Genomic DNA, 12,914 nt, shown 5'->3' with positions numbered 1-12,914 from the left:
ATGTAGATCAAAGGCCCTTTTTTCACTATACATGCCCAATTGTTGCAGCATTCTTTGTTGAAAACCTTCCCTTTTATTCACAGCCTTGGAATCTTTTTGAGAATCAGTTGATTCTATATGCATGGCTCAAATTTTGGACTCTGTTTTGTTGCATTTGTTCATGTGTTTATCTTTTCATCAAGATCACACCCTCTTGGTTACTCTTGAAATCAGAGTATGAGTCCTCAAATGTTTTTCTTTTTAAAAAATTTTGGCATTAGAGTTCCATTGTTTTCCATGTACATTTTTAAATCAACTTGTCAATTTCTAAAAGACATTCTAAAATTTTCATTGGGATTGGTTAAGTTTAGAGGTCATTTTGGAAAAGAATACATATCTTAATGAGACTAAATCTTTAATTCTGTAAACATGTACATCTCTCCATCTATGTAAGCTTGATGAAGTCAATGGTAATACATAGATTACTTTCTTGGGAATTGTGTTTTTGCCTACTAAATAATCCCTGTTTCCTTTCCTTGCCTACAGAACCTGGATTTTGTTTAAAGAATAATGTGACTGACAAACACTTGTTTTCCTAAACTGCCATTGGCACAGTTTTAGTAAAAAGATGAATTAGGTCTATACGTATGCTTCTTGTAAAGCTCCATTTTCTCTAAACCTTTGTAGGCAGACTTTTTGTTACATGCAGCCAAAATCATTTTGGATTTAAGTGGTATCATTCACTGCTAGGGTGCTTGTCTGTTAGCGTCAGTCTATCATGTTGCAGCCATAAAGCTTAAAACAGAACATCGATCTCTGGCTCACTCTTCTGGAACATACCCTGCAGATATATGCAGCTTGCAGTAAGCTTGGTTCGAAAAGGCCGATGAAGTTCAGGGCTTCTCTCTTGGCTGGAAGGGCACATGGCGAGTATGGCATCATCTGCTAGCTTTCTCTCCTGGCTTCCGGTTTCATGAAGCTCCCCGGGAGGCGTTTTCCTTCTTCATCTCCAAAGGTTGCTGGCTGGTGGACTCTCTGCTTTGTAGTGTTGCTCTCTCTGAATCCCCTCCCTCATTTTTGAAGGACAATTTTGCTGGATATAGAATTCTTGGTTGGCAGTTTTTCTCTTTTAGTAATTTAAATATATTATCCCACTGTCTTCTCGCCTTCATGGTTTCTGCTGAGAGATCTGCGCATAGTCTTATTGGGCTTCCCTTGTATGTGATGGATTGCTTTTCTCTTGCTGCTTTCAAGATCCTCTCTTTCTCATTGACCTCTGACATTCTGATTATTAAATGTCTTGGAGTATGTCTATTTGGATCTATTCTCTTTGGGGTATGCTGCACTTCTTGGATCTGTAATTTTAAGTCTTTCATGAGAGTTGGGAGATTTTCAGTGATAATTTCCTCCATTAGTTTTTCTCCTCCTTTTCCCTTCTCTTCTCCTTCTGGGACACCCACAACACATATATTCATGTGCTTCATATTGTCTTTCAATTCCCTGAGTCCCTGCTCATATTTTTCCGTTTTTTTTTCCTATAATTTCTGTTTCTTGTAGGATTTCAGATGTTCCATCCTCCAGTTCAGAAATCCTGTGTTCTGTCTCTCGAAATCTACCACTGTAGGTTTCCATTGTTTTTTTCATCTCTTCTACTGTGTCTTTCATTCCCATAAGTTCTGTGATTTGTTTTTTCAGACTTTCAGTTTCTTCTTTTTGTTCTTTCCTTGCCTTCTTTGTATCCTCCCTCAATTCATTGATCTGGTTTTTGATGAGGTTTTCCATGTCTGTTCGTACATTCTGAATTAATTGTTTCAGCTCCTGTATGTCATTTGAATTATTGGTTTGTTCCTCTGACTGGGCCATATCTTCAATTTTCCTAGTGTGATTTGTTATTTTTTGCTGGTGTCTAGGCATTTAATTACCTTAATTAGTTTATTCTGGAGATTGCTTTCACTTCTTTTATCTAGGGTTTTCTTGCTGGATGAATTTGTTGTCTGTCTGTTCTTTGACATTCCGTTCATCTTTATCTGGACCTTTAGCTTAAGTTTTGTTTAACAGAGGAGAATTTTTCAGTTATTGTTTTCTTGTTTCTTGCCCTGCTTGTGTGGTGCCTTTCCCCCACACACACTTAGGAGGGTCTACTTAGATCTTATAGACCCCAGCCAGATTTTCCCAGACCAAACTGGCCTCCTATCAGGAGAAAGAGTCACCTGCGTCGGTTTTCCCTGAGGGTGAGACCCAGCAGGTTGAAAGACTTTCCTGTGAAGTCTCTGGACTCTGTGTTTCTTATCCTGCCCAATATGTGGCGCTTGTCTGACTGCAGGTCCCACCAGCATATGATATAGTACCTTTAACTTTGGCAGACTCTCCCTTCTGGGGGCGTGGTGGAGACAGAGGAGAGGTTGTAGGCTGGTTTTAATGGCTTCAAATTACCAAGCCCTTGTGTCTGAATTCCTTGATAGAGGGATTCCACCTGGGTGGGGGGGGCTTCACCCCTCCCCTGGGGATGGCACAAGCTCCAGACAAGCCCCCAGAAGAGCTCACTTCTGCTTATGCCTGGAGCAGCTGCAGCCTGAAAAGTCCTGCCGCTGTATCCAGAGGCAGTCAAGCCTTTGTAGATACACAGCACAGCCACAAAAACCTCTGTTTCCTTCTTTTTTTTTTTAATCCCCTTTTTCTGTCAGTCCTGCCCCCTTGGTGCTGGGGCAAAAATGAGTAACCTCTGCTTTGACCAGGTTCACCTGAGCTGGGGGCCTATTTTTAGTAGTCAGAATTTGTTAATTAATGCCACAATTGGCGTTTGATTGTGCCCAGTCCCTGCTGCTGGTAAAGTCCTTTCCTTTCCTTTCCCCTCTGGGAAGTGGCCTGTGGGGGAGGGGTGCTGGCTGCTGCTTTGGGAACTCACGGTTCTCGCAGCCAGTCCAGCTGGTCCAGACTGGGGTACGCTGTGTGTCTGGTCACTATCGTGGCTCTGGGAGCTATTCTGTACTGTTTCTGATTATTTAGTAGTTGTTCTGGAGGACGAACTAAAATGCGCACGTTGTTAAGCCGCCATCTTGACCCGGAACTATATAATTTTTAAAAGTATGTATGTTCCCTGTTCTACCTTTTTTTTCTTTTTTTTCACAAAAGTTACCTGTGTCCCTAAAATTCAAATAATAGAGTTGTGTACTCCCCCCCTCCCCTGTCTCCCATGCTGTCATTTCCCATCTGAGAGGGACCATTGTTTATAGATGATGTGACTTCTTTCTTTTGAAGGTTTGTCCCTGCTTTTATGTATTAGTTGAGATACTTTGCTTGCAATAAGAGAAACCTACTTAGTTAGTGTAAATAAAAAGAAAAATTTAGTCTAAGGCTACTGGGGTTTGGTGGGGAGGCCAAGAAAAATTTGCATGTCATGTTGGAGAAGAGTTGGGACCAGAATATCTCTAGGAACTTTAGTAGAGGAATTCTTAAACAAGAATCCAGCTCCCAGCCTCCCCATCTCTGCTCTCTGTTCAGAATCCCATGTTCCCAATAGACAGAGTCCAATCAGCCCAGCTTGGATTAGGTGCCTTTCTGGTGCTGGCTAGTGGTGGGAATGCTTTTGTGTGGTCCCTTCTCTGGGTGTAATGCCTTTCCAGGTGTCTGTAGCCAGGTTTTAGAGATCTAGATCGTGGTGACTTCTTTAATCAGTTAAATCTTTTATCATAGATGAATATCACAGATTTCCCATAAAAATCGTAGAGGCCAGAACTAAAAATTAACTTGCAAATTTATGAAATTATCCCAAGATTCTCGCCCACTCTTTTAAATATTGTCTTAAATTAATACTGATTCTTACACCTTTCAATGCAGGTTCATTTATGGATAGCTTATACTTTAAAAAAAATTTTTTTTTTACATGGGCAGGCACCGGGAATCAAACCCGGGTCCTCTGGCATGGCAGGTAAGCATTCTTGCCTGCTGAGCCACTGTGGCCCACCCAGCTTATACTTTTTAAAAGCATGAAATTTGAGCATCTAAGGCTGTACAAGCTAAGTATTAGCCCTTCATGAGGGGGATTAACAAAAGGTGACGGTGACATAGTCCTGCGTTCAAACAGCTCATAAAGTAGAAAGGGAAAGACAGATAGAAGTGCATACATCTAACTAGAATTTAGGACTGAAGGTGGCTATTTGCCTATAATAGAAACATAGAAAAAATACTCCACGAGTACAGAGGTGCTTGCCAGTAGTGGGTTTCCAAAAAGCTGTAACATCTTCATTGGGGAATTTTTGTTTCCCTTCAAGTGTTTGACAAGCACTATATCAACCGCAACTTTGACCGGACTGGGCAGATGTCTGTGGTGATCACGCCAGGAGTGGGTGTGTTTGAAGTGGACCGTTTACTCATGATCTTGACCAAGCAGCGGATGATAGATAATGGTAACGTGCCCTGGTCTGGTGTTCTGTCTCCAAGTGCTCATAGCCTAGCTCACCATCAGAACCATGAGCTTTCACTGACTCTTAGAAGTGAGGAGATCCACCTGGTGCTCACGCACCATGGTTCTGAGAATATGCATCAGTGTTACGTGACAAAATGAGTTCCATGGGCCAATTGATTTGGGAAATGCTGAGTCCTGCAGAGTTAAACACGTTCCCTAATTGCAGGTCTTCCTCAGAATTGTTAATACATTAGTGTATCTCGTTCCTCTCTGAAGTGTCACCTGGTACTCTGAATTCCTCAAACATATGTGACACTGGAGAACCTTTTGAAGGGATTATCTCAAGAGACCAGTATGCCGTCAATACGTCTCGGGAAGTGGTATCTGGAACATCTAGTCTACCTCCTCCTCATCCTCCATAATGTGTCAGGCATTCCTCCAACCCCCTGCATTTGATTTGTGTTTCACCATGGAGATGGAGTTAGGAAAATAAATCCTGATTACCAGTAAAGGAGTACTATTAAGCGATGTGGGCTATTTGGCTTTTTCCTGTGAAATTTTAAGTTCCTTTTTACTTTCTGGCCTTGAAACATTAGTAATAGAAGCCTGGTCATAGGCTAATTGTCAAACACTAAATTATGGCAGCTATGAATGACTACAAAGAGGAAACAGGAAAAAATGCCTCTATTTACTTCTTTGCTTGATAGACAGCACTGATGAGGTTATTCATTGTAAGATAGTTGCCTCATACCCTGACCCAGTTAAATAACATTACTCATTGCTTAGGACACTTATCTCTACCACACCCCCAACTCTTTTTGTCTTTTCCTTTTTAGGAATTGGAGTGGATTTGGTGTGTATGGGGGAGCAACCGTTGCATGCTGTCCCATTGTTCAAGGTAATTAGATTTCTTGGATTTGCTTATTAAAGGCCAATTTCTAGCACTAAGATTATTTTGAGACTAGTTCAAAATGGAAAAGTTAGAGTGGTTCCACATCCTACTTGCTTTCTGGCTTAATCTGCACAGTGGCTTTTTTCCTTTCAGCTGCATAATCGAAGTGCTCCTCGGGATTCTCGTCCTGGTGATGACTATAATATCCCTCACTGGATAAACCACAGGTGAGTGTGACTTTGATTAATAATAGGTGATAAGGGTTTGGAATCACTTCCTTTCCAGTTTCTCTTCAAATCCAGTAAGTTCTTATTCGGACACTAAATCTTTGATGAAGAAAATTTGGAAACCAAAATTCTACCATTTGCTTAAAGACCCTCTATGTGCAAAGCGCTAGGAGGTCACATAAGAATATGATAAAAAAAAAAAACAAGCAAATTTCAAAGGATATCTACCTACTATTCCCAGCTCCCATATATCATAGCAGATGAACCTTTTGCCTGGCCTCAAGGCGAAATTATTTGCAGGAAAATCTTTATGCCTTTTCTTCACGTGGAATAGAGCCTCAGTTACCTGTTCATTCTAGCTCAGAGACAGCTTCTCACATTTCTCTGCCAGTACCACTGCCTTATCCCAGTCCTCATCTTTCTAAACACTTGCAGTAATCTTACTGTTAAATCTGTCTAGGGTCTCCCTTCTTTAATACATCTGTTAGAACAAGAGTTTTCAACCTTGGCACTACTGACATTTTGGGGCCAGAGAATTCTTTGTGGGGCTCTCTGTACATTGTAGGATGTTGACCGCTCCCACTCTCCCCCTTTGAGAATCAATGCTTTAGACAGTGATTTTCTTCTTTCCTTTTTTTTCTTTTATATATATATTTTTAAGCCACTAGACCCTTTCTTCAAGTAAAATTCTTCCTTGGACTCTCAATATACAAGCAAAAAAGTATTAGTGTTCCTTTCTGTTCCCACATAGCAGGCCCTGTCATAGAACCAAGGAACCTGGGAGTCTGGGAACTAGTGTCTGACAACCACTGGTGTACCTGCTGGTTGCCAGAGTCATTTTTGTGAAAACCAAATCCTGCTACTCTTTCTCTCTGATTTTTCATGCCATCTTGATAGAGACTAATGCTTTGGACATCTAGGGCCTCTTCTCCCAGCACTTGGGATCTTCCATTCTGCATTGTGGCACCCACATCTTGCTCTCACTTCTGGGTCTTTCTGTCTGGAAGCCTTGCCACCTGTCCTTTTTCTCATAAGGCCAACTTACCCTCTGAGATACTCCTCTAACATCTTTCTTCACTGATTCTTCCTGTACTACCCCGTAACCACCAATCACTTTCTCTTTGATGTTTTCAAAGCATTCTACCCTTTTCTAGGTTTCCTGGCTTAGGCCAGTACCCTGAGGGGCACAAGGCCACTTGGCTCCGGTTTCAAGTTCAACAGAGCCTTCAGTTTGGGCTTCTTTTAGTTGCAAATCTCTGCTGGAGCCCAGCTTGAGACCTCATCACAAATATTTGTTTCAGCCTTGCATTCTATGCTTTATCTTTTTTTTTTTTAATTGGGAAGAATAACATCTATACAAAAAAGCAATAAATTTCAAAGCAAACCACAACAATTAATTATAGAACAGATTTCAGAGTCCGGTATGGGTTACAGTTCTACAATTTCAGGTTTTTCTTTCTAGCTCCTCCAAGACACTGGAGACTAAAAGAAAAATCAATATAATTATTCAGCAGTCATACTCATTTTTTAAATCCTGTGTTCTCTCTTACAACCACCTTCTCCTTTGATATTTCTCCCAATCTTTAGGATATTTGGGCTATGCCCATTCTAGCTTTTTGTGTTGGAAAGTAGTGTTGATAATATTGGATGGGGGATGGAATTAGTTGATGTTCTGGAGAGGCTGGCTTCTCTGGGTTTCAGGACTTATCTGGCCTAGGAACCCATCTGGATGTGGTAGGTTTCTGGAAGGCGATCATAGTTCGTGGCACCTTTGTAGAACCTCAGATAGACCCCTAGGTGTTCTCTAGGTTGGCAGGAATGGTTTTGGTTGGGGTTTGGCACACCATGGTAAATAGTGGTAACTAGCTGAAGCATACATAAGAGTAGCCTCCAGAATAGCCTCTTGACTCTATTTGAACTCTTTTAGCCACTGATACCTTATTTTGTTACAATTCTTTTCCTCCTTTTGGCTAGGAAGGTATTGTCTATCCCACGGTGCCAGGGCCAGGCTCATCCCTGAGAGTCTTATCCCATGTTGCCAGGGAGACTCACATGCCTGGATGTCATGTTCCACATAGGGGAGAGGGTAATGATTTTCCTTGCAGAGTTGGGATTACAGAGAGAGACCATATCTGAACAATGAAAGAGGTCTGCTGTAAGTAACTCTTAGGCATGACTATGGGTAGGCTTAGCTTCTCTACTACATAAATAAGCTTCACAAGAGCAAGCCTCTTGGTCTATTGACTTGGGAGTCCCTAATGTTTGAGACACTATCCGGGGTTTCCCTGGTGATCAAGTTGAATAGTTTCATATATTTTTCCCCCATCCCTCCGGGGACCTTGCCAGTATTCTTTGATCATGTACTCAACGTGCTCTGGGAAGTATCCAGGCAGTACATTAAGCTGTAGAGAATTAAAAACCTTCATTCCCATTTTGGACTCCTGTGTTTGGGTTGTTTAAATGATCTATCTAGACATGTTGAGTTAGATTATGTGCTACGGAAAATTTAGGTTTTGGACAAAATAAACCTCTATTCCTTTGGTCTCATAGAGTAGGTAAAGTTCTAAAATGCAATGTCCTCCTTTCCCCTGTATTCTAATTTACCTTAGTCCCCACCCAATTGGCTTCATTTTTTATCTCTAATTGAAGCTGTTCTTTAACACTTGTTGTATGTGGCAATGCTGCCTTCCAGACCTGAAGAACTCCTGCTCTGAGTCATAGGTGTCACACAGGTACCCAGAGTTCCAGAGAAATACCAGGTTACATGTATATAGCACAGCCTCTCAAAATCTAAAAATAACAATTACAGCCCTGGACTAAAAGGGACTGCTATACGAGCTTAAAATCTAGGGTCCAATTTTCTTGTAAGTATTTTCTAAATGCGACCATACACTACTTGCTCTTTTGTTTCTGGCTTATTTTGCAACACATAATGTCCCCTAGGTTCATTCAGATCGTTACATGCCTCACAACTTCATTCCTTTCTGTAGCCACACAATATTCAATCATATGTATACATTGTAGTTCATCATTCTACTTCTCATCGATGTATCCTTCAGCCCTCTCCAACCATTGAATATTATGTATAATGTCCAAAATGAATAGTCCATGTCTCACATTATCCTCACATAGTTGTATAATCAACACTCTCTGTTTTAGACAATTTTCATTGCTCCCGAGAGAAAAATAACTGATAAACACATCCTCACCAAATAGAAAATCCAGACCTCCCTTTAACTCTTGTCCTCCCCCCACCGCCAATTATTTACCCTTGGTATTGCTGTGGTACTGTTGCTGTCTTCCTATTAAACATAGCCCATAGTATGCAATAGTAGTCTTCCACCTCTACCTTGATATCATTTACTTTTTGTACAAGATTCATACCTTTGAAGTAGTTCATGTAAGAACGTATATTTGTAGTGTTAATCGGTGGAATACATAGCTCTATAGAACCCCTTTCAATCATGCTCATCTTCAATATGGCAATATTACTTGTAGACCCGCTAATAAACTGCCTTCGCTTCTATCCATTCCCTTACACTTAAGTTCAACCTCATTAGTAAGCTGTTCACCCATCTCTAGTTCTCGTGTGTCTCTAGGTCCCCTTTATTCTATACTATAAGCCTCTGAGTTTACCTTTAACAAGGTCATAAAAGTGAAATTATATAGTATCTATCCTTTTGTGTCTGACTTTTTTCACTCAGCCTTATGTTCTCAAGGCTCATCCATCTTGTCATGAACTTCAGGAAGTCATTTTGTCTTATTGCTGCTTAATATTCCATCATAGGTATATACTGCATTTTGTTTATCCATTTGTCTGTTGATGGGTACTTGGATTGTTTCCATCTTTGGCAATTGTGAGTAATGCTGCTGTTGTAGTTAGATTCAGTTGTCAACTTGGCCAGGTGAACATACCTAGTTTTGTTGCTGTGGGCATGAGCCAATGGTACATGAACCTCATCTGTTGCTGATTACATCTGCAGTCAGCTAGGAGGCTTGCCTGCTGCAATGAGTGACGTTTGACTTAATTGGCTGGTGCTTAAATTAGAGAGAGCAACGTAGCACAGCCTAAGCAGCTAGGCATTCCTTATCTCAGCACTCGCAGCTCAGCCCAGGCCTTTGGAGATGCAGAAAAATCACCCCGGGGAAAGTTGTTGGAACCCAGGGGCCTGGAGAGAAGGCCAACAGAGACCATCCTGTGCCTTCCCACGTAAGAAAGAACCTCAGTGGTAAGTTAACTGCCTTTCCTCTGAAGAACTAACAAAATAAATCCCCTTTTATTAAAAGCCAATCCGTCTCTGGTGTGTTGCATTCCAGCAGCTAGCAAACTAGAACAGCTGCTATGCACATTGGTGTGCAAATGTCTGTGTGACTATTTTCCACTCTTCTGTGTATATACCAAGTTGTGCTATTGCTAAGTCATATGGCAACTCGATACTTAGTTTCCTAAGGAACTGCCAAACTGTCTCCACAGCGGCTACCATTATACATTTCCACTAGCAGTGTATAAGTGTTCTAATTTCCCCACATCTTCTCCAACATTTGTAGTTTCCTGTTTGTTTAATAGCAGCTATTCTTTTTTTTAAATTTTATTTATTAATTTAAAAAATTAACAAACCAAATAAAACATCAACATATAAATCAGAAAGTCACTATCATCACTTAGTTGCATATTCATCATTTCTTAGAACATTTGCATTAATTCAGAAAAAGAAATAAAAAGACAGTAGAAAAAGAAATAAAACAAACACAGGAAAGAAAAAAAAAGATTATACATACCATACCCCTTACCCCTCACTTTCATTGATCACTAGCATTTCAAACTAAATTTATTTTAGCATTTGTTCCCCCTATTATTTATTTTTATTCCATATGTTCTACTTGTTTGTTGACAAGGTAGATAAAAGGAGCATCAGACACAAGGTTTTCACAGTCACACAGTCACATTCTGACAGCTGTTTCATTATTCAATCATCCTCGAGAAACATGGCTACTGGAACACAGTTCTACATTTTCAGGCAGTTCCCTCCAGCCTCTCCATTACGTCTTGAATAACAAGATGATATCTACTTGATGCATAAGAATAACCCCTAGGATAGCCTCTCGACTCTGTTTGGAATCCCTCAGCCATTGCCACTTTGTCTCATTTCACTCTTCCCCCTTTTGGTCTAGAAGGTTTTCTCAATCCCTTGATGCTAAGTCTCAGCTCATTCTAGGGTTCTTCTCAATCCCTTGATGAGCAGCCATTCTTATAGGTGTGAAGTGATAGCTCATTGTAGTCTTGATCTGCATTTTCCTTATAGCTAATGAAAATGAGCATCTCTTCATGTTCTTTTTAACCATATGTAGTTGTTCTTCGGAAAAATGTCTATTCATATCTGTAGCCCATTTTATAATTGGGGTGTTTGTTCTTTTGTTGTTGAGTTTTATGATTTCTTTATGTATACAGGATATCAAACCTTCATCTGATACGTGATTTCCAAATATTTTTTTCCTATTGTCTGCCTCTTCACCTTTTTAGCAAAGTCTTTTGAGGCACAAAAGCATTTAATTTTGAGGAGTTCCCATTTACGTATGTATTCTTTCAGTGCTTATTTGAGGAGTTCCCATTTATGCATTTTTTCTTTCGTTGCTTATGCTTTGGGTGTAAAGTTTAGGAAGCTACCTCTTATTACTAGGTCATGAAGATATTTCCCTGTGTTTTCTTCTGGGAGTTTTATGGTACTGGTCTTTGATCCATTTTGAGTTAATTTTTGTATAGGGTGTAAAGGAAGGATCCTCTTTCATTCTATTAGCTATTTATATCTAGTTTTCCCATGCACATTTATTAAAAAGACTGTTTTGTTCCAGTTCCGTGGATTTGGGGACCTTGTCGAAGATCAGTTGATCATAGATTTGGTAGTGTGTTTCCACACTCTCAGTTCAATCTCATTGATCAATACTCTATCTTTCTGCCAGTACCATGCTGTTTTAAGCACTGTGGCTTTATAATAAGCTTTAAAATCAGGGAGTGTTCATCTTCCCACTTCGTTCTTCTTTTTTAGTCCCTTGTCTTTTTTATGGGCTATATTGCCGTCAGTATGGTAGTTGTTACTTGTTATGTAATTATTCATGGGTAAAAAGCCAGTTTCATGAGCAAGGAATGGTCTTTAGGGAAGCTCTGTAAGGCTGGTGCAGTCACATTGTAATTCTGTTCTGGGTTATGTACCTGTCTGCTCAGAGAGCCCAGTGAGAAACTTTCTGTTACTGGTCAGCCATGTTCTTCTTCCTTTATGAATGTGTATATGGTACTCAATTTTGTATGATGTCATTGCATTGCCTGATGAAGTTGCTTCAAAAAAGGAAGTGATGGGCAGTGCAGCAGTGGCTCAGTGGCAGAATTCTCACCTGCCATGCCAGAGACCCGGGTTTGATTCCCGGAGCCTGCCCATGCGAAAAAAATAATGGAAGTGATAACTTTATAATAAGATAACTTTGTAATCTACCTGTGTTTATATTGTTATTTTAGAAACTTAGTTCAGATAAAGTAGGAGTATTTTGAACTTATTTCTTTTTCACTTATTTCATAGACCAATGTATCTTCATTTTTGTCATCCCTCTAGTTATTTGTAGATCCATCTGTAATCTTTTAATAGACTTTCAGATTCATTTGCCAATGAAAAAAAGCTACTATTTAAATACACAGCCTATCTCATAGTTTTAAGTTTAGTTCAGGTAATAAGTTAAATAGCAACTATAACATACACTAAATGTATATATCTGAATTTAGATGTTGCAATTTCCTCAATTTTACTGTATAGTTACTTAAAAGTCTCCTGATTTGTCACTTTATTTCATTCATTTTTTTTAAGTAGTTCAAATAATTTTGTTTTTGTTAAATTTTTGGTATAGATAGAAACCAACATTTTTTCATGCAGCGAGTATCAGAAGATACTTAGAAATGCTAGTTCATAAGTGGGTTTCCCCAGGTTTTTAATGTAAACTAGCAGTGACTTATATATGTCTTCTGCTAAAACAGGCAATACTGTACTGTATTAAAATCCTTTTAATCAACAGAAAGGATGAAAGTGTCTAAATCAAAAGCAGTAGCCAAGCAGTTTATTGCGGTGGGGTGAGGAGTGGGGCAAAGCATTAAAGGAGGAAGCACTGAGTGTTTTAAACCTATATCCTTTAAACTTTACTAATTCAGCTATCTGGCAAGTTTATTGCTATTATTATAGTATCCTGTTATTACCTCCTTTATTTCTGTGGGGTCAGTGGTTATGTCTCCTCTTCCATTTCTGATCTTATTTATTTGCATCCTCTCTCTTCTTCTTTTTGTCAATCTTGCTAAGGGCCCATCAATCTTATTGATTTTCTTATAGAACCAACTTGTGGTTTTATTGATTTTCTCAATTGTTTTCATGTTCTT

At 39.7% G+C, this 12,914-nt stretch overlaps 1 protein-coding gene across 13 annotated transcripts in view; it reads left to right on the top strand.

Annotated features, from left to right (window-relative positions):
* Positions 1-12,914, top strand: part of DEPDC5 (DEP domain containing 5, GATOR1 subcomplex subunit) — a 161,840-nt gene that overhangs the window by 36,309 nt on the left and 112,617 nt on the right. For all 13 annotated transcript variants that reach the window (XR_013175741.1, XM_077160444.1, XM_077160443.1 and 10 more), the window contains exons 15-17: positions 4,251-4,385; positions 5,221-5,282; positions 5,430-5,503. Coding sequence is in view for 12 of the 13 variants with exons in the window: in XM_077160444.1 (XP_077016559.1) it covers positions 4,251-4,385; positions 5,221-5,282; positions 5,430-5,503 (271 nt within the window). In the remaining variant the exon portion in view is untranslated. The remainder of the gene's footprint in view (positions 1-4,250; positions 4,386-5,220; positions 5,283-5,429; positions 5,504-12,914) is intronic.

The sequence above is a fragment of the Tamandua tetradactyla genome, chromosome 5, assembly GCF_023851605.1.
Source record: "Tamandua tetradactyla isolate mTamTet1 chromosome 5, mTamTet1.pri, whole genome shotgun sequence".
Classification (NCBI taxonomy): Eukaryota; Metazoa; Chordata; class Mammalia; order Pilosa; family Myrmecophagidae; genus Tamandua; species Tamandua tetradactyla.
The sequence above is the reverse complement of the archived record's forward strand: the minus strand, read 5'-3'. Positions and strand labels throughout refer to the sequence as shown.